This window comes from Ipomoea triloba, chromosome 2 (genome assembly GCF_003576645.1).
Source record: "Ipomoea triloba cultivar NCNSP0323 chromosome 2, ASM357664v1".
NCBI lineage: Eukaryota > Viridiplantae > Streptophyta > Magnoliopsida > Solanales > Convolvulaceae > Ipomoea > Ipomoea triloba.
This window is the reverse complement of record NC_044917.1, coordinates 3,764,480-3,786,015: the sequence shown is the minus strand read 5'-3', so window position 1 is coordinate 3,786,015 and position 21,536 is coordinate 3,764,480. Positions and strand designations below refer to the sequence as shown.

The following is a 21,536-nucleotide window of genomic DNA, read 5'->3' as shown; positions in this document are numbered from 1 at the left end:
ATAGGCAAGTGGCACTCAGTGTCCCGATTAACACTTTCACATGGATGATGGGAGTGGGTTCGAGCCTCATTGTATGAATAATAGAGATATTCAAAAAAAAAAAAATCGTAACTTTTAGTATATCAATCGTGGCATCCGGTTAGTAGTACTCAAAACATAAAGTTTTTATTTTTATTTTTTAATATAGTGAAGATTCATTTTTAGTATACTACAAAATTATTTGTTTGAATATTCATTATTAATGTAATGAAAGTTTGCAATAAAAATCAACATTCAATATACTAAAATGATTATTTATTTGTGTGTATTATAAAATTAAATGCGAACATGGTTTTTCGGTAAAAAGTAAGGATTGATCTCATACGTCCATCAAAGATCATTAATGGTTGAGAGTTTTAGTTAAACAAAAAAAAAGTGGGGTTAATTTTATAATTATTTAAAATTTGTAAGAGTATAGTTTATTTTATAATTATTGCAAAGTTGAAAATATTTGGGGCGTGATAAGAATAACGTGGCCAATATCATGACCTTGTACTCAAGATAGAGGGCTCCTTACATGTCATGGCTTCAACCAAGTTAGGATCCTGAATACAGTTAAGAAGATCATGTGAGTCGTTCTTTAATCAATCATTAAGCCATCTTATAACGCCGTAAAATTGTAATTTAATTTATTAATTTAGTATAAAATTAATCATCTAATCTTTTTGAAAATTTTGAAAAAAATCATATTTCGTGTAAGCTTTTTGTACATATACCTTTTAATCAAGACCTCATCCACACACACTTGAGTATTGCTCAATATCAACTCGTTTAACTACTTATTGCAAATAAGCTTATTATTGTTGAAAATTTTATTGGCTACATATTTGCTAGACTACCCAAAAAAACAAACAAAAAAAAAAAGAAAAAAAAGAACTTATCGATTAAGAGTGGGTTATATGGGTTTAATGTACTAGCTAGGCAATGGAATATATGTACATGTCTTCATAGCTTTAGACTTAAATAATGCGTCGCAAAGAGTTCCATTAGAATGATTGTATCTGCTGTCTAAATATAGATGTCGCGTCGCTAACATAAAACAATATGGAGAGTGAAATGATTTTTGAGTTCTACTGACTCGGTTACAATGTAATATCTGTTAGCTACTTTCTCAACATACTGAAGCACAATGAGTCAACAGATGCCTCGCTGAGGCTCGAACCCACTCCCTTCTACATGGGAGTGTACACCGGATGCCGCTTGACCAAAAGATCTTTGGCTGGAGAGTGAAATGATAATTTAGCATTGTTTCGCTTTTCTTTTAACGTCCATTTGAAAACATATTTAGAAAATGATTTATAGAGAATAATTTATTTTTAAAAAAATATTCATTTTACAGTGTTTAGTTAAACTTATAAAATAGCATTTTCTATGATAAAATCACTTATAAGACCGTCTCATGGATTATTATTTATGAGAAAGGTCGAGTTCCTTATATAAGTATATTATACTTTACTTAGAGATGACAATAGGTTGGGTGGGGTGAGAGAACTTTGAACCAGAATTACAAAGCATCATATTAAAGGACACAACATTTGATATCGTTAAAAGTGCCAAAATATCATAAATATTTGACAATTATAGCTAAAGTTCAAAATAAATAGATTTTAAGAGACAGAATTATCCAAGCTTAAGCAAATTTCATTTTTCATTGGTTGTGTCACCTTCAAAATCTGCAAAAGCATTTGAAGTGAGTATCAACAATCAACAAAGAGGACCAATTTAATTTGGTTTTTAAAAGTGAGCCCAGGTCTGGCTGAATAAGCCAGACCCGGCCCAAACCCATGAACCATCATTATGTTCTTCATCTCTATAAAGTGTAAACTGTAAACCCAGCCATAACCTGGCTGCTTCTTCTCCATTCACCCACAGCCAGAAGGGAGAGAGAGAAACAGAAGCTATCGGATGGAAAGCAAGAGACGTCGGCCGACTGCACCACCACTCTCCTCCATCGCCCCTCCTTCAACCCCGTCGCCGGACGGCATTTGATTGACGAAGCTGACGATGAAGCTCTTCGCGGGTCGCAGGTGCTCACCGCGTCATGCCCTCGGCATCAGAAGCGTAGATCTGGATTGACGAAGCCGGTAGCTCCTCCCTGCCGGCGTTCGATGTGCGGTGGCCGCTGCAATCCAACGCAGCCTTGTTTCCGGCCGCGACCAACTCTTCATCACTACTAAGCTTTGGATCACTGAAACGGACCGTGATCTTGTCCATTCGGCACTCAAGAGATCGCTGGGGTAAACTTCCTTTGCCTTTTGCTTTTGGAGTTTTTCATTAATGGAGCGATATATAATAATATTAAGGTTGCATTTGAATATTAATTTTGTTGCCTACTTTCCTGGTATCAATGAGGATTGTTTTCGATTTGGATTTTAGGGAGGCCTACTAACAAGGCTGTTTTTGTGTAGATTTTTAATTTGACTTCCTATAAGTTGTGTTTATATGATTGGTTCATTAGAGTGTAGTAACATTGCTTAATAAGATTATTGTTAGTTATTTTGCTTAACATCAATCATGAATCTGATGTTGTTGGCATGCATTGTTTCATTGATTTTAACCTTGTTTACCTGGGTAGTTGGATTTGTCATTCTGTCAGCCTTTGCATTTCTGTTGCATAGATGCAAATAAAATTATACTACCCCATGTTTGTATCATTGGCAATGTTAGTTTATTCACTGTTAGTTTATTAAGTTTTTAGTTTATTCAGTTTATTAAGTACACATTAGTGTAGATAACCATCTGTCCAATTTTATCTGTTATATCTTCTTTTTTTTTAAGTACACATTGGTCAACATAATCTTTGTTTTTTTTTTGGATTTTATTTGGTTTATTTGTGGAAAATTTGAAATGTGTTGTGGGGAGTATGATGTAAGAAACAGACGGATTCCCATTGATTTTAATCGTGAGATCAACAACCAGCTACTTCTGACTCCTCCTTACAGTTCATACAGTATTTTGAAATTTGTTTGGTTATATTTTTTTAATTATTTTATTTTTTAGTGTTGTTCTTATTTGCAGTAGGTGATTTGAAAATAAAATGAAATTTGGCCGGTGATGTTATCAAATATTTGCTACTCTTGATGGAGTATGATGTTTTGTTTTTGCAATATCTTTTGTTTGATGTGTTTTAGGTTTTTGCATTAGCTCCTTAAAATTTTACATAGAATCTTATTTTAAATATTATAGACACCAAATATAAGGTCTGTTTTGTTTGCATTTTGAATTATTTCAAACAAGGAGCTAACGACAATTCATTTAAAATTCAGTAATAAAATTGGTGTTTACGGGCTAAAACCTTAGAACCCTATATTAATGTGCGTTTTTCTTAGTATGTGTTTGTGTTTGATCTGAAGTTAGAAAAGCCTAACATTGCAATTCCTTGATCGGAATCCAAATCTGATGCGATGGATCAAGGGATCTATCCTTAGGCGATACCAAACTCAAAACATATATATATTCATTCCTGTATATATGTGTCTACCTTTAGCTCCGAATCTTCCCTCTCTTTCACTAGGGTTTTTCGGTGACAAGGTAGATACACCGATTCGTTTCTGCATCTCTTTGGTTTTTGGATTTTATTTGGTTTATAATTTGTTGAAAATTTGGATTGTGTTGCGGGGAGTATGATGTAAGAAACAGACGGATTCCCATTGATTTTAATCGTGAGATCAACAACCAGCTACTTCTGACTCCTCCTTACAGTTCATACAGTTTTTTGAAATTTGTTTCGTTATATTTTTTTAATTATTTTATTTTTTAGTGTTGTTCTTATTTGCAGTAGGTGATTTGAAAATAAAATGAAATTTGGCCGGTGATGTTATCTAATATTTGCTACTCTTGATGGCAATAACCATCTGATGATACATTTCCACCAAGATCTCTGAGGCCTTCCCTCATTTGTTTTAAAATTTTGTTTTTGTAATATCTTTTGTTTGATGTGTTTTAGGGTTTTCACTAGCTCCTTAGCATTTTACATAGAATCTTGTTTTAAATATTTTAGACACCAAATATAAGGTCTGTTTTGTTTGTCAGTTCAGTCTTTTTTGTTAGTATTTCGAATTATTTCAAACAAGGAGCTACCTACAATTCATTTAAAATTCATTAATAAAACTGGTGTTTATGGGCTATAACCTTAGAGCCCTATATTAATTTGTGTTTTTCTCAGTATTTGTTTGCGTTTGATCTGAAGTTAGAAAATCCTAACATTGCAATTCCTTGATCGGAATCCAAATCTGATGTGATGGATCAAGGGATCTATCCTTAGGCGATACCAAACTCAAAACATATATATTGATTCCTGTATATATGTGTCTACCTTTAGCTCCGAATCTTCCCTCTCTTTCACTAGGGTTTTTCGGTGACAAGGTAGATACACCGATTCATTTCTGCATCTTTTTTTTGTTTTTTGTTTTTTTTTGTTTTTTTTTGTATTTTATTTGATTTATAATTTGTTGAAAATTTGAATTGCGTTGCGGGGAGTATGATGGAGGAAACATTTCCATTGATTTTAATCGTGAGATCAACAATCAGCTACTTCTGACTTCTCCTTACAGTTCATACAGTTTTTTGAAATTTGTTTCGTTATATTTTTTAATTATTTTATTTTTTAGGGTTGTTCTTATGTGCAGTAGGTGATTTGAAAATAAAATGAAATTTGGCCGGTGTTGTTATCAAATATTTGCTACTCTTGATGGGAAAATCCATCCGATGATACATTTCCACCAAGATCTCTGAGGCCTTCCCTCATTTGTTGTTTTAAAATTTTGTTTTTGTAATATCTTTTGTTTGATGTGTTTTAGGTTTTTCATTAGCTCCTTAACATTTTACATAGAATCTTGTTTTAAATATTATAGACACTAAATATAAGGTCTATTTTGTTTGTCAGTGTTTTTAGTTAGTATTTCGAATTATTTCAAACAAGGAGCTGCAGACAATTCATTTAAAGTTCATTTATAAAATTGCTGTTTACGGGCTAAAATCTTAGAACCCTATATTAATTTGCATTTTTCTCAATATGTGTTTGTGTTTGATCTGAAGTTAGAAGAGCCTAACATTGCAATTCCTTGATCGGAATCCAAATTTGATGCGATGGATCAAGCGATCTATCCTTGGGCGATACCAAACTCAAAAAAAAAACTTTATGATGCATTAACATACTCAATTTATGAAATTTAAGTTTATTTACTTACAATTAACTTATTATGAAGTTTAAATATGGTTAAAATCACTTGATTTGATGTGTTTATAATTAATATATATTATCTACTTATATAGTTAAATTGATGTATCTGCAGTTGATTAATTATGTACCACTGCAAATGTGAGTCGTGATCAAATTGAAGGAAAAAACAAAGTAATACTCATTTCCAACAAAATAAAATTATTGTAAAATAGAGTAAGGAAAAAACAAAGTAATACTCATTTCCAACAAAATAAAATTATTGTAAAATAGAGTACAAGATGGGGCAAATTATTGTGTGGACCATGGTCCACATATATGTGTGGGCCATGAATGTAATATATATATTTTTTCTATATTTTTAATATTCTAAAAGTATATTATTTGATAATAATATATAAAAATCTTTTTATGTAAAAATTTATTTACATTTTATGTATACAAATTACAAATAATGTACTTTTAATACATAAAAATGTATTTGTTATTTAAGATTCACACAAATATATGGACTATGGTCTATAAAATAATGATTGACATAATGGATCTTAGTTTGCGATATAATTTGCCTTTAGTGGGTCAGTGGGCCTCTTCGAAGGTCCGGATAGATAGATATATAGAGTTCCCTCCACATTCAAAAACCGGATGACAAAAAACGTTTTCTCTCCAAAATGCAGACTTGCAAGCCCTTCTCATTCATGAATGATGAACCATATACTTTGGAATCCGTTGGGTCAGTTTTAGATGGAAAATGATACGTGCATTCTCATGATGTAAATCTTTCGATGTGTCATGATTTGATATATAGAAAGAAATAAAATACTATAATAAAAACTGTGGCTTATCAATCTTTATAGATGAATTAGAATATAATACGCAAGTATTATGTAGTATTTCTCTTTTTAGATTATGAAATCATGCCCAATTCTTCCTGCTTCAAAATGTGATTCACTAAGGTGAAATCTATATCATCACCCATCTTGTTGGGAAGATTTTTCTTTGTTATTTATAATTTCATGATTTTTTTTTTGTTCAAAATATAATACGCAAGTATATGTAGTGGAATAGTCCTTGACAATGCTATATCTTAACATTTTCCATTAGCATCTTTTATTCATGCCATGCGAGAATTACTAGCTAGTTTGAAAGGATATCTTCCATTAGATAAGGGCTATCAAATATACAACTATATATATAAGATTACTTACAGGTAATCAAACAAACTTAAAAAATGATTTTTTTTTTCCAAACAATCAATCAAATAAGTGAGAAAATCATTTTATTTTAAGTAACACTTGACAGTTTCTTAGAAAGTATCGTATCAATCACACATGACAATATCTTGAAAGAAGGGGTCGTTGAGCAAGTCTGATGCAGATGGCCTGACTCTTGGTTGGCCAATGCACTTCTCAATGAAATCTTTCAATTCTGGATCCTTCACCTTGTTCAGGGCTCGAGGCTTGACGCCGGCAGTGACCTTCTTGTATATTTTGGCTATACTGTCACACTCACTATAGGGTATCTCCAAGGTTGCCATTTCCAGCAAACACATCCCAAATGAGTAAATATCCACCAGCTCTGTATAGTTCTCTTCATAAAGCTCTGGTGCCATGTACTCCGGAGTCCCTAGTAGTGTATGCGCCGCGTGGTTCTTTGCAACAATGGCTGCCATGCCTAAATCCCCAATCTTCACCTGAAATGTATGTATATCATGTAAGCTTTCTTAAAATTACCTGCTCAATATTTCGCAATTTTGAATAACATGAAAAACTAGCAGTTATTATTTGAGGGTGAGCATTAGGTAAATTCTATCTTGTGACTCCAAACTCACCGCTCTCATTGAGAGTTGAACTTATAAACCTAGTCTGTAAAGGATAATAAAAAAGTAAACCACTTAAGTTGTCCATAGTTGATTGGATCAAACTGAAAAGACGGACTAACAAACAAATGGAAATTGTTGTGCTTACTAAGTCAACAATCAGACCAACTTGTCAGTAGACAATTTTACCTTTCCAATGTTGCCATTGATGAAAATGTTGCTGCAGTTGAGGTCTCTGTGGATGACGCAGGGATCATGGGTGTGGAGATAATCCAAGCCTTGAAGTATCTGTCTGGACCACTTCTTCATCGCCTTGACGGAGACATGCCGGTGCTTCTTCCGGTAATCCCTCAGGTTCCCGGAGGCGCAGGCCTCCGTTATGAAATTCAGGATGTTGTGCTCCTCGTCCTTCCAGAAATGATACATGACGATGATGTTCTCGTTCTTCAACCTCTCTAGCAGCTCAATCTCCGAGTGGATCTTGCTAATGATACACGGATTGTCCATGAACTTGCTCAGCTTAATCTGGTTCCACGCCACGTCTCGCCCTTCCTCCAAATCGAACGCTCTGTGCACCTTCTTCACCGACCCGTGCCCCAGGAGCTCGTCGTACCGCCCAAACCGCCCCGACGGGTCAACCTCCGCAAACGCCTCGCCATCTTCCTCAGGACTGGAAAATGGCATTATTATATTATATTAACACTCTACCTGTCTGGCAGAGGGTCAAATATAAGAAAATAAAGTTGTACGTGTTAGGTGTTAGCTGACAGATGTTAGGAAAACTGTTGGGCGGAGATCAGACCGGTGAATTTTAACACCCTATCCTAAAGCGTCTGATCCTAACAGTATTACTCAGTATGGAGATGTAGTGTGAATTTTGGGGTGTATTGGAGCATATTTATAGTGTTCAAACTTCAAACCTGATCACTACTTTTCCATGGGTGAAAGCAAAAGAAACCCAGATTTTTAATTAAAATAGTGAACCGACGTTGAGATAAAGAGGGAGTGGTTGATGCAATTTGCAGGGAGACAGCTAGTTCCAGCACTTTAAGCCATGTGACACTCCCATGGAACAATAAATACCAGTGTATATATATATTTGCGAAAAATAACATATTTCTAGTGTTAACCCATTCCTTAAGTTATTGTGCATGACATTTATTTATTTCATGACCATAACTAAGAAATTGAAGACATGCATAACTATATATGCATGGGTCAAATCTATATATGAAAATTGAATTGAAGGTTCCCAATAAGCCTAGGTTTTCAAGAATTAAACATAAGAGATTGCATGTTGAGGCAATCAACTATAACGTGACATTCATGAGCTGACCGATCCGAACCGCATGCATGCAGGCGAAAGGTAGCGGCGTTTCTTGATGGAGTTTCATGGAACATCCGTGTCCAAAGATCTGTTAGTTTCGTGCATGTGCAGAATCTCAACGCTACACAAAAACCAGTCCTTTTCATATTTCAATTTAATTTCCCAAATCATTTTATTATAATGTTGATATTGATGATAGAGACATTTGGACTTGGGTCTTGAGTAGAGTACGTAATTGGAGGTTAAGGATAAAGGTTGAGATTGGAGTCTATCCTAGGGGGCTGGGTGTGAATTAGGCCTAAGAGGAGTTGAGGGGGAAAAGTTGAGCCTAAAGAGTCAAGTAGGGGCACAAGTTGAACCTAAGGAGACAAAAAAAAAAAAAAATCAAATATATACAAACATAAATTATTATTATTATTCTCAAAAAAAAAAAAACAAACATAAATTATTATGTTTATATATCTTTAAATGATCTCATCCATACATATGTAGGTAATGCAGTTTAGTGGTAAGGCATGCAACAATTATGCACACGTCTGACGATATCTGGAACGAATGTATTACAAAATGAGACAACTTGAAACACTTTCCTAGGAAACATATTCCACAAAATAACATGAAGACGCTACTATTTACAAATTAATTTTTATGTGTGGTGTGTAAATTATTATATAAAAATAAATTTTATTTAATACATATTTTTGCCATAAATTTTGTTTGTCACCAAAAAAACAAAACACATTACCATTCATATGCAATGTTGTAATGACTTTCAAAACCGGTCACGTGAAGAAATGTAGATATATTGTATTATTGTAGTTGAGTTACCTTCAAGCTAGGATTTCTTAAGACCTTAGGGCACAAGCTAGACAAGGATAAGGTCATAAGGAGGTATATGTAGTATAGCTATATATGTATAAATTAAATACTATATATATATATATATATATATATAAAGATGTGCCCGTAAGGGCAGCCTGAGTGGCAAGACCAAGACGCTCGCGGCCGTGAGGTCCTGAGTTCGAAACCGTCTGCCACCCGGGTTTGAGCCGGTCAGCTATGGGCAACCTAGGCTGGTTAACCTCCTTGTGGTCCTTTGCCGGCTAGGATCACAGGGCGAGGGTTTACTCACATACTCGGAAGAGGAGTGGGGTTTGCCTCGATAAACCCAATATATATAAAGATGTGTGTATCCTCATAAATATACATATAATAATTTGCATGTTAGCTAGAATGAAGCTATATTATATACTGACTTCTCAATATTTAACTTAAGAAAAAATATATGATAATTATACTTTTAAAGAGTAAAATTCATGTAATATATCTTAATTTTATTGGAGGATGAATAAAAAAAATAAAAATTGTACCTTTTTCTAAATCAGAACATGCCACAATTAACATGGGTAAAAATTGAATAAAAAGTAAGAATTTATGTACTATATGTTTTAACTTATGAACTATCTTACCCGCCTTTTCCAGTTAAAATCTCTGTATTATTGTCATTATTGTATTTCTATTATTAGGGCAATTGGGCGATACAACGAGTTTACAAGTAGCAACTAGCAAATGAACAATATTTTTTTTTAAATTTAAATTTTATATAATTATGCCATGATAGATTTTAAAAAGGAAATACTTGCTTGCATAATGCTGATTCTCCAAATTGTAATATAATCTTAGGCAAAAACTTGTGTAATACCGTCTCACGTGTCTCAATCCGTGAGACAAATCGGATTTTGATTAATGAAGTTAAAGATTCGACTCGTATCGCAGATTGAGATGCGTAAGACGGTCTCATACAAATGTTACCTATAATTTTAAACTTAATTTATATTGATTGACCTTGTCTTTTGATAACATAGATGGCATAGAATAATAAATAAAAGATGTTGTGTAAGGAAAAAAAAAAGGATAAGTCCTAAAAACTATTTAGGTCGTCGTTAAAAATTTCCGCACTGGATAAGCAGCGCAGCAGACGAAAAATGAAAAGGTATTTTTCTTTTTCTTTTCTTCAAAAAAAAAAAAGAAGACAGATAAGGATAAATATCAGTTGATAAGATTAGATCGTAGTGGTAATAAGGCCGATTAAAAAGATATTTTTATTTTATTTTAACTCCAAAGTAATTATGAATTATATTGAACAATTTTAAAAAGTATTTATAAATTCTCTTGTAGTTGTAACGGAGGGCTTAGCTCAAACCATCAAAATCAATCTTATATAATTTTTTTTTATTAAATCATGAAGTGTTATGAATATATTTTAATTATAGGAGATACATTTAAATATGAAACATACTCAGACTGATTTTTGTTATACAAATCATTTTTAGTTTAATATAAGGTGAATCGAATTTGAACCGACTCTGTGGACACCTTTAATTTAGCCACAAGTGGAATGATTTAATTTTGGCATAACTTAGGAGTCAATATAAAAGATTCACTCTGAATTTGTAAATTCAATTGAGCAATGAAAGATAAATATAGGCTTTGACCTTTTGGTTCTCATATTCTCTCCTGTGATTATGATATGACATTAGAGGTCAATCTCCACCTAAATTAATTCTAAGCAATATCTTAATAATTCATCATACAACTTAATTTTAAGATTCTTCTTGTACTTTAACGGGTGTTTGGTTTGGTTTCATTGGGTGGAAAGAATTAAATGAGAAAAGAATTGTAATTTCATGGGAAAAGAATAATGTGGGAATAAACTGAAAGTTTAAATTCCAAATATATGTCTCATATCTTCTTCCGATAGGAATCCAACCCTGATGAAGACAAGCCTAGCCGAGTTGGTTGGGTAGTTGGCCGATAACTACAAATTTCTAAATTTTACTATCAATAGGAGTTGTCAATTAGTGTTCTTGGTTTGAACTAGTTAATTATATATAATTTATATATCTCTGATCTTTGTAATCATTTACTAGTTAGGATTGCAAAACGGCATCACCCATAATACATATTCTATAGTGATTGCGAACTTTTCTATAAATCAAAGAATCCAACCCTAAAGTCCTAATTTAAGACCATTTTTTTGGATTTTTGTATTTGAACGTAACAGGTGAGCCTATTGGTCGTAATCAATGTTTTCCACAATCATTAACTTGGTAGCAAAGTAAAGTTTGAGTGGTAAGGAATGTCACCATCTATGCACGACCTGAGCTTGACACATCGACGGCGACCTCCGTTGAGGTGGCATTCTTCATCAGACGTGACGGCGACCGACCCAAGAAGTTTTGCGAGCTGCAGCTTCAAACATACGAAAGTGGTTAAGCTGTCACGCCGATGTTGAGTGTTGACGTTATAATAATTGTTTTCCAAGTCAAAGGTTGTAATCATCCCATCGATCGTCCGATCCTCACAATTTGGTGTCTAAATTCCGGTCATAATTTGTGTTAATTAGAGCACAGCATATGAACAGGAACGACAATCATGGCAGCATATGCAGTTCGAAAGAAACTATATACTTTTGCAGAAAGATTTTACATAAAGATGGAAGCCTTTTTTGGGTGATTTAGGGAAATTTACAATCACAATCACTATCTAAGGTTATGAACTGATTAAACATTATCTTGTGATCATAGTCACAAAGGATTATAGGGAGGTAAACCAAGCTTAAGTTGCACAATTTCAAAGAAATTACTCTGTACATTTTTGCAAAATGATTTTATAGAAAGATGAAAGTTTTTTTTCGCTGACAAGAAAATCCGTAACCACTATTCGAGGACGTGCGTCGAGTAAATCATATTGTATGATCTTAGCCAACAAATGACCATAAAGGAGGTAAATTAGACCTAGGTATAGGTTGCATAGTTTGAAAGAAATTATATTTTTGTAGAAAGATTTTACAAAAAGATGATAGTTTGTTTTTAATGACGAGAGAAACTTACAATCATTATCTAAGGATATGCACAGGGTAAATCCCATCTTGAGCCTTTAGCAGACAAAGGACTACAAGGAGGTAAACCAAACTAAGTTGAGCATAGCTGACTAGTTCGAACCAAGAAGGTCAATAAAATGGTTGTTTTCACTGAGAATTTAACTTAAAACCTTGTGGTTACCGAGCCAACAACCATTAACTGATTAATGGCACAGTAAATTTACTACAGCCACTGCAGAAGATTAAAAAGAAAAACATAAATTAAGGAAACGCCGAGACAACTAAGGTTACATCTAAGTATGATGATGTTCTTCTGCAGGCTAGTGGCTTTCATCACTTCCATGCACAGGAGGCAACCAAATCTCTCTTCATCCAACCAAGATAAAGGGCTCCATCTCTTTCTTCAAGCCTGTATTTGCTAGAATAGTTTCCCAACAGAGTCTTGATTGTGGCATTCACCAAAGAACTCAACGGGTATGGCGAAAACCCGGCCATCCTGAACCGCGACTTCCACTTCCCCAGAAGCTCATGCCTCTCCACCCTCTCTGTTCCCTCGCACGCTATTATGTTGACAACATCTCTTGCCAGGCAATGCTGCTCGACATTTATGCGTTGCTTGTCCTCCCGGGGAAGATTGACATCGATTGACTCGAACATTGCAATGTAGTAGTCTAAGGTCTCGAGGAACCGGGGGAAGAAAGGTGCAGTGTTTGTATTGCATTCTTGCTCGACGAGGGTAACCACCTTAGGATTCAGCCCTTTCACGAGCCTTAGCAGCTCGTCCCGGTGGTTCTGCGTGCTCACGCTCTCGTCGGGCGTGTGGTGCAGCATGAACGCGAAATTCACAGCCAGGGCTTCGCCCGTGTGAATCCCCAAGTCTGCTACCTGAACTTCGTAGTCTGACATCGATGCAGCGTGGAATTCGAATGGCACGTTGAAGGACTCAGCGAGCTTGGATAGCATCTTGCCCACGATGTTTAGTCCGCCCCTGCGGGCATAAGCTGAAGTGGAGTCATCTATCCCGGTTATTCGAATATGGGGAGGCCCTCCTGGCCTAGCAGCAAAAGCTTGTATTAGGGTCACCCACTGGCTGCCTTGACCAATCTGGAAATCGATGATGTGAACTCGATTTTCGCCCTTCATTGCTTCTGCAATGGCGCCATTAGCTGACATGTACCCGAATTTGAAGTAGGGGCAGACCTCGTAGAGGATGTGCATATAAGAAAGCAGCTCGAAGCTCTCGGGCTCCTTGCATTTCAGGGATTTGTAGATGGAACTCCCTGATGCATCCAATCGTGCAACGAGGCCTTCGAGCACATATGCCCCGAGCCTCTGAATTGGCTCGCCCGACACAGATACCATCTGTCTTAGCTGAGACATCAAGCATTCTGCTTTTGGTAAATCGTTGATTGATATTGCTTTGGCACACGTAACGAGCACCTGTTTCAAATCCCCGACGGGTATGGCTTCCATCATTTGTCTCCAGCTGTCCAATTCTGGCGGGGCGATACTGCTTGGCAAGGCTAGCTCATAGCACTCGGGGACATCTGAATCAGGTCCAAGCATTACACTCTCGAGTTCCTTTAACTTGTGCCTGAAATCAGTCATATCATCCGTAATGGAAGAAGACATACTGATTGGAGAACTATACTTGGTTTCTGGAGATTGGTGTAGGTCCAACGGGTACGATTGAAATTCTTGTTGCAACATGGGACTTCCATAGGGCGAGAAACTTATGGTCGACGATGAGTTGCAACGAGCATGACTGTCATTCTTCGAGGACAATTCCCGAGTGCAACAATGATCAGAATAAGCCTGGATCGAGTAGTTGCCTCCGTTATCACTGTGGCTCAGCTGGTCTAAAATCTGAAACTGAGGCACACAGTACGCCCCTGCCTTCTGCTGAAAGCACAGCGTATTGGACATCCCCGTTCTCCTGAGACGTGATGCTCTCATTTATAAGGTTTCTGCTTCCAAGCTTGACAAAAATCGCGCTACAGATAACTCATACAACTCTGTCCAAGAATTGATGTAATCGAAGGATCTCTAATAGTAGGAAAAGTAGTTTACCTACAGCAAAGAAAAAACCAATTACTTGATACGCAAAAATGGGGAGAAAAAGTGGAGAACAAGTAAATATGCAAACTATGCCTCAAAATGTGAATTCCAGTTTCTATGTGACAATATTCATCTTACACTGCAATAATTATAACCTAAAACTGAAACGATTCAGTCAGCTCTTTCGTCTGAATTGCCTCTAAACTAATCAGTTATCACTTCTCAAAATGCACAGAAAGTCATCAACTGTGATATTTATCGAAAGGTAAAAGCCATCGGGTGTGTATTAACAAACAGATTACACAAAGTTAACCCCGAGAAGCTAGATAATGCCCCAAGTCAACACACGTAACTTAGGTGAATTTATCAACTATACAGGTTATGGCTAGAATTCACTCGTTTACTGTTAGGTCATGGGTTCAAATGATGGAAAAACCTCTTCAAAAGCAAAGGTAAAGTCATATGATCATCTGACCCTAGATCCCACAAGAAATGGAAGCTTTGCACCAACATACCAGACAAGTTTAGCAAGACTATTAAAGTCATTGGTTAACACAGTCAAACATTCATAAAATCAAAGCAACAAGAAAAAAATTTTAAAGAACAAGATGACAGTCTTCTCCTTAAAGTTCACTAACAGCCAAACAACAGTAGCTGTGAAAGTGTAGCTCAACAATTTTCAACAGAGATGAAACACAATTTCCATATGACTTTGACTAGACACAAAGGTTACAAGACAAGACAACTCCAAGTCATTCTAATTGAACAAAACAGTAAACCTTCCCATTGATCTACAAAATTTTCCAGACACAAAAACTTCAGTTTCACTTTGCCAAATACTAAGAAACCAAGTTCAAACTGGTCCCGAATTCACCTCAGGCAGATAATTCCAGCAATTAAGACTTAAGAGCATAATTTTCCTTTATGTCACATAACAATAATAACCTAAGAACAAAAATATTCCATCAATACCTTTCCTTAAAAAATCCAGTTCAACTCAATTGAACAGACCTCCCAACTATCTTTCAACCCAATTAGCCAAATCAAGGATGCAACTAAAGTAAAAGAAAACTTAAAAAGCTTGCAAATGGCAGCCAGAACAATTCAATTAATTGACAAAGAATTTATTCCAAGGAAAAAAGATCAGACCAAAAGTAATGCCACGCCATTCTTGGTGATAGACCTCAGCAAAAAAGATTACTCTTCTGAAAACCCTGGAAACACCCACCTCACCCCCACCTAGAAACACAAGAAGATAATAAGAAAGATTCAGCCTTTTTGTAGAAAATATAACAAGAGCTAAGCACTGAAAGGATAAAAATCCCACCTTTGGCAGAAACATGAACTGCCCATTTTTGAAATCGCAACAAAAACAAAACATAAAATTAAAAAAAGAAAACCCATAATTGAAACAAAATCGCAGAAAGACACTTATAGGAGAAATGGGGAACTCAAGAGGAGAAACAGAGTACAGAATCACTCAATTACAGAAACTGTAAATGAAAAGAACAGAACAGCAGTATAGGTCACCTTAAACCAACCTCAAACTGAAGAATCCCGCGCTATCATAAGATTTCTTTCTTTGTTACACTCAAAAGCAAAGCCGAGACCGATAGAGAAGAAGAGAAGAAGAAGAAGCAGAGCATAGAGCTCCCCTGTGAAGGAATGAATGAAAAAGGTCGGAAATATTATAAAAACATTTGGTTTGGAAAAAGACATTGAGTTTGAGGAAAACTACGAGAATGCCACGAGATTTATTACTGTAATCCAAGTGTACAAAATATGCATTTACGAAGTAGTGTACAATAATTTGAGCACGGAAGCGGCCTAACAGGTCCATGTGGGGAGTACTATACTATGCCTTCTACTGTTTTATTGATTGAATTTATGAGAGTTTGTATGGTCCAATTGCTTCCCTAATTATTTCGGGAAATATTATATTATTATATGCAATTTCACTTATATTTCCCTCTTTTTTTGGTATGTAAATGCCATCTTCTCACTATTCATACAAATATGTTATAATTTTTATTAAAGTCAAAACATGCTCCTATATTTTTATTTTTTTTTTTGAGTTCAAACATGCTCCTATATAGTATATATATATATATATATATATATATCAATTCAAATTATTCTATTAAGAATTCAGAGATTAGTGAAATTATAATTAAGGTAATCTGTATAGCTATATTTACTCATATAAAATTTAAATTTACATTTTTTATTTCTAAATGTAATTCCCTTAATTATAATTCATATTGATTATACATATATAAAATATAATTAGAAAGTTATCTATTTAGTTTTGGATATTTCATTTTAAATATGTCTAAATATGTTCACATAATTAGCAACTATATTAATCAATAATCATACACAATTTAAAATTTTAAAAACTTTTTATTTCTAAATGTAAGCAACCAAATACTGTAAGGAAGCATTCTTGCAGAGATAGAGAAGGAAAAAATATATTGCATTTCTATATTGTATATTGGAGAAGAATACAATGTGTATATATATACACAACTATACTAACGGTAAAGAAAGATGAAGAAGGTAAGAGAACTAATCATCTAGGAATTTACCTAAACTATAATCCTAAGAATATGGAAATAATATAATTATGAATATATATGTATATATACAAAAACTGTAGAATAAAATTAATATGGATATTATTCTTCTTCACTCCCCCTCAAGCTTAAGGGTGGTACATGAGCTTGGAAGTGATGGTGTTAAATGTTTGAGGGAGGAGGCCCTTTGTGAAGATGTCGGCCAGTTGTTGATTAGATGGAACAAAAGTGGTGCGTAGTGTACCAGAAGTAATCTTTTCTCGAACAAAATGACAATCAATTTCTATATGCTTGGTTCGTTCATGGAAGACGGGATTGTTGGCAATGTGGAGAGATGCTTGATTGTCACAATGTAGATGTGCTGGATGAGCTGGTATGTCTAGTTCAGATAAGAGTAGTTGGAGCCATGTAATTTCACTTGCTGCAGTTGCCATGGCACGATATTCAGCTTCAGCAGAGGATCGAGAAATTGTAGTTTGTTTCTTTGTTCTCCAGGATAGCGGACTTGTTCCTAAGAAAGTGCAATATCCTGTAGTTGAGCGTCGTGTGATTGGACAAGAGGCCCAATCAGCATCACAATATGCATGTAACTTCAAGGAGTTTTTGGTGGATAATAGGATACCACGAGCAGGAGACATTTTGAGATAGTGCACAACTCGAAGAGCAGCTTGCCAATGTATGTCATGTGGTGCTGACATGAATTGAGAAAGAAGATTCACTGCATAAGTGATATCTGGTCGAGTGACCGTAAGGTAGAGCAGGCGACCGATCAATCTTCTATATATGGATGGGTCAATGAGAAGTTCACCGGTATCAGGAGTGAGTTGGTGGTTAACCTCTATGGGAGCTGGGGCAGGTTTGCAAGCTGATAGCCCAGTATCAGAGAGAATCTCAAGAGTATATTTCCGTTGATTTAGGAAGATTCCAACAGAGGATCGTGCAACTTCTATTCCAAGAAAGTATTTTAATGGACCCAAGTCTTTGAGTTGGAATTGATGTGCAAGGTAACGCTTGAGGATTGTAATGATAGTCGGATCATTCCCTGTAATCACAATATCATCAACATAAACAAGTAATATGGTTAGAAAATTACCTCGTCTATAAGTGAACATGGAATAATCTGCTTTTGATTGTGTGAAACCGGCATTGGTGAGGGATGTGGAGAAAGTGGTGAACCAGGATCGAGATGCCTGTTTAAGCCCATAAAGAGACTTGTGGAGATAACAAACACGATTCTCCCCCTTTCGCGCAAAGCCGGGAGGTACCTGCATATAGACTTCTTCATGAAGAGTGCCATGAAGAAAAACATTAGATACATCAAGTTGATCGGTAGCCCATCCTTTTGCAGCTGCGATGTTTAGAATTGTACGGACTGTGACAAGCTTAGTGACAGGGGCAAAGACATCAATAAAGTCCAAGCCTTCAAGTTGAGAGTATCCTTTGGCGACTAGGCGAGCCTTGTATCGCTCTACAGAACCATCAGGGTTATATTTAATACGGTAGACCCATCGACAACCAATGGCAGACTTACCAGGCGGTAGAGTTGTTAAAGACCAAGTGTGATTGTTTTCTAGAGCATCATTTTGGTAACAAGTTGCAATGCGTTTCTCAATATCATAGATACGAAGTCCATTTGACGTAAAGAAACGATCTTTTAAATCTGTCCAAACTGATGCAGCATCTGGGGCATATAAAACTGTGTGAGCAAGTGATGAATGAATGGAATTAAGAAGCCAGGACATCACCATGTTGTTTACTCGGTTCCAACGAGCATGGTCGAGATGAGTAGAATCTGGCATGGGAAGGAAGCCATCAACAAAACAGAACTTATTGCGGCCTTTCAAAGCCATCATGACTGCTCGAGCCCATGGATTATAGTTTTCAATGCCGGTAAGAACGTTGCCAACAAAAGTGATGCATGTACCATCAGAAGAATGGAGATAATGTGGACTCTCTGCATCAAAAGGAACAACATGGTGTTGTGATTGTTTTGTAGAAGTTGAGTCATCATTAGTATTAATGATGATGGGATTTGTGTGCTGGTTTGAAGAATTTGTTGGTGAAGGGGTGGCCATGGCGTGAGGTGATATGGCAAGGAAAAAAAAATTGCAGCAGAAAGCTTAATTAACAAAGAAAGGGAAAAACAATTCTACTGATACCATGTAAGGAATCATTCTTGCAGAGATAGAGAAGGAAAAAATATATTGCATTTCTATATTGTATATTGGAGAAGAATACAATGTGTATATATATACACAACTATACTAACGGTAAAGAAAGATGAAGAAGGTAAGAGAACTAATCATCTAGGAATTTACCTAAACTATAATCCTAAGAATATGGAAATAATATAATTATGAATATATATGTATATATACAAAAACTATAGAATAAAATTAATATGGATATTATTCTTCTTCAAATACATAAAAAGTATAATATAAATTATTATTCAAATTTATGATAATATAAACTTTTATATGTATTACACTAATAACTAATAATAATAACAATTGTGGGTCAAAATTAGCAGCAAGAATTTATCAACTAATGAATGCGTGACAGATGGGTGGGGATGTTGGGGCTAAGGCTACAGAAAATGTAACAATCACTACATTTGCGTACCGTCGAAATAGTTAGGAATTATGACTACGATTGTCCCCAACATTTAAGAGCCCCTATTAATATCCATTTTTAGACCCTATGAATAACAACTTATAGATTAGTCTGCCTATACACGGGCGTTTGTTTTTTTTTGATTAAAATTCTATTTAAATTATTTGGATTTTGTGATTAATTTTAAATTTTAGTTAACAATTAATTCAATTTGAACATCAATTTTATTGAATTACTCAACAGATTATCTAATTTAAGGGTCTATAAACATAAACAATAATTTTCAGAAATCATTTTTTTTTTTTTTTGTGTTTGAGTATTCAAATAAAATAGAGCCAAATAAAATATTTATTCTGGTCAATCTAAAAAATGTATAATTTAGAAAAGAAATGGCTTGTTAAAGTTTTAGTCGAAATACAAGATACCTCTGCTGAAATTAACTCTTTATAAAAGTGAGTCATTTTTTTTAATGGAATAAGGCTCAAATTGGCCACTGAACATAACCTGAAAGTGCAATTAGGCCACTGAACGAAAAAAATGTGCAATTAGGCCACTGTACACTTCAAATACATGCAATTTCACCTGATAGCAGGTTACCTTCCATTTCATCAGGTTGCCTGCTTACCTAGATGATGATGTGGCATTTTAAAATAGTTTTTTAATAATAAATATAAAAATTAAAAATTAAAAATATTAATTTTTAAATATTTGTAATATTAATTTTTTCATATTTTAATATTAATATTTTAATATTTTTAATTAATTCTTATTTTTAAAGTTTATTATTTAATAAATATAAAAAATTAAAATTAAAAATTAAAAAATATTAATATTTTTTAATATTAATTTTTTAATATTTTAATTAATTTTTTAAAATTTTCAATTAATTTTTAATTTTTAATTTTAAAATTTATTATTAAAAAAATATTTTAAAATGTCAACTCACCATCCATGTAAGTAGGCAACCTGATGAACCTTATATTAGTTGACATTATACTTTTTTAGTATTAAAGAAATTTTCATATTTTATATAGTGCACTCAAAGTATCATAATTAATATATATTTCTTTTTTGGGCTTGTAAAATTTGACTATTTTATACCTATTAGATTTTGATGACATTTCGAAAATATGATTGAAAAATATCAAGAGGTTTATCATGCTCTTTTCTATTAGGATGAGCGCTAAATCCACTACAATCTATCAAATCCTAATAGCTCACTATTAAGTGCACTACAATAGGTAGGACAAAATCTAAAATCATGATTCAATTTTAATTTCTTTTTTTTTTTTACACGTACTTAGCCTTGAATTTTCAGGTATATATATATATATATATTACATTTTTATGAATGCCTTAACATATTATTTGCATAATAATTTTTTATTGATTTTTAAATCAAGATCTTCAGCATCAAAAGTTAGAACTACTTGCCTTCAAAATGAATGAAGATTTTTAATCTAATTTTTTTAAATTTTAAATTAATTATTTGTATTTAAAAAAAATAGATATTTGGTTGTTGTTGTTGTTGCCTTCTTCTTCTTCTTCCTCATTTTGGAATGAGATGCTTGAAAATTTGTAGTTTTGATATTTGAATGCTTGACAAAATATATTATAATTGATTTTATTTTTTTCACTTAAAATTCTACATTTGATCCGCAATTAACCGATCAGATTGGATTTGATCTACACTATTAGTAGATGCGGATAGATAACTTTAAAAGAAAAAACTTAGGTGATCTTAGCTTTATCGGACTAATCATAAGCCCATATAACACTGTCCTTATAGCTATTGTGGAGATAAATCGTGAGTCACGAAATCGAAATAAACCTCAATCCGTCTCGCACTCACCCTTATTTCCCATAGTGTTTTTACCCAAAAACATGAATTGTGTCACAAAATTCTTAAATCTTCACCATTGCCATTCTTTACCTTACTCAAAATTGGTGTCATGTAAGATGATAAACGGTTTTGTTGAGCATCATATATATATAAATCATAAATGTATTATTTAACTATTAATTTAAATTTTTAATTA

At 34.2% G+C, this 21,536-nt stretch overlaps 2 protein-coding genes, 1 long non-coding RNA gene and 4 other non-coding genes across 11 annotated transcripts; 5 read left to right on the top strand and 2 right to left on the bottom strand.

The window, feature by feature from the left end:
• The first annotated feature begins 2,896 nt into the window (after nucleotides 1-2,896).
• Nucleotides 2,897-2,973, top strand: LOC116011501. The gene has a single exon (XR_004097052.1). It is a non-coding gene; the product is annotated as a small nucleolar RNA R12 (small nucleolar RNA).
• A 683-nt stretch (nucleotides 2,974-3,656) lies between these two features.
• Nucleotides 3,657-3,733, top strand: LOC116011500. The gene has a single exon (XR_004097051.1). It is a non-coding gene; the product is annotated as a small nucleolar RNA R12 (small nucleolar RNA).
• Nucleotides 3,734-3,845: 112 nt separating this feature from the next.
• On the top strand, nucleotides 3,846-3,927 carry LOC116011490. The gene has a single exon (XR_004097041.1). It is a non-coding gene; the product is annotated as a small nucleolar RNA SNORD24 (small nucleolar RNA).
• A 768-nt stretch (nucleotides 3,928-4,695) lies between these two features.
• LOC116011491 lies at nucleotides 4,696-4,777 on the top strand. Its single transcript, XR_004097042.1, has one exon. It is a non-coding gene; the product is annotated as a small nucleolar RNA SNORD24 (small nucleolar RNA).
• Nucleotides 4,778-6,356: 1,579 nt separating this feature from the next.
• Nucleotides 6,357-7,752, bottom strand: LOC116007819 (probable serine/threonine-protein kinase WNK11). The gene is made up of 2 exons (XM_031248482.1): nucleotides 7,227-7,752; nucleotides 6,357-6,911 (listed from the first exon to the last, which is right to left on the bottom strand). Exons 1-2 carry the CDS (start codon nucleotides 7,719-7,721, stop codon nucleotides 6,540-6,542), a joined length of 867 nt encoding a protein of 288 aa, XP_031104342.1. The 5' UTR covers nucleotides 7,722-7,752; the 3' UTR covers nucleotides 6,357-6,539.
• On the top strand, nucleotides 6,794-8,036 carry LOC116007830. 2 transcript variants are annotated; one of them, XR_004095363.1, is made up of 2 exons: nucleotides 6,794-6,931; nucleotides 7,264-8,036. It is a non-coding gene; the product is annotated as an uncharacterized LOC116007830 (long non-coding RNA). The 2 variants fall into 2 exon arrangements; XR_004095364.1 differs by having other exon boundaries at nucleotides 6,801-6,918.
• A 4,322-nt stretch (nucleotides 8,037-12,358) lies between these two features.
• LOC116010364 (scarecrow-like transcription factor PAT1) lies at nucleotides 12,359-15,956 on the bottom strand. 4 transcript variants are annotated; one of them, XM_031249740.1, is made up of 3 exons: nucleotides 15,836-15,956; nucleotides 15,455-15,544; nucleotides 12,359-14,317 (listed from the first exon to the last, which is right to left on the bottom strand). In XM_031249740.1, the coding sequence occupies exon 3, from the start codon at nucleotides 14,201-14,203 to the stop codon at nucleotides 12,581-12,583; it is 1,623 nt and encodes a 540-aa protein (XP_031105600.1). In that variant the 5' UTR covers nucleotides 14,204-14,317; nucleotides 15,455-15,544; nucleotides 15,836-15,956; the 3' UTR covers nucleotides 12,359-12,580. The 4 variants fall into 4 exon arrangements, with proteins under 4 accessions (XP_031105600.1, XP_031105599.1, XP_031105601.1 ...); XM_031249739.1 differs by having other exon boundaries at nucleotides 15,847-15,956; XM_031249741.1 differs by lacking the exon at nucleotides 15,455-15,544 and having other exon boundaries at nucleotides 15,847-15,956.
• Nucleotides 15,957-21,536: the final 5,580 nt, after the last annotated feature.

Bases quoted from the DNA above. Each gene is read 5' to 3' on its own strand.
- LOC116007819 (XM_031248482.1), bottom strand. From the start codon at position 7,721: ATGCCATTTTCCAGTCCTGAGGAAGATGGCGAGGCGTTTGCGGAGGTT. The intron at 6,912-7,226 runs GTAAAATTGTCT...CATACATTTCAG, and splicing joins TCAATGGCAACATTGGAAAG to GTGAAGATTGGGGATTTAGG.
- LOC116010364 (XM_031249740.1), bottom strand. From the start codon at position 14,203: ATGAGAGCATCACGTCTCAGGAGAACGGGGATGTCCAATACGCTGTGC.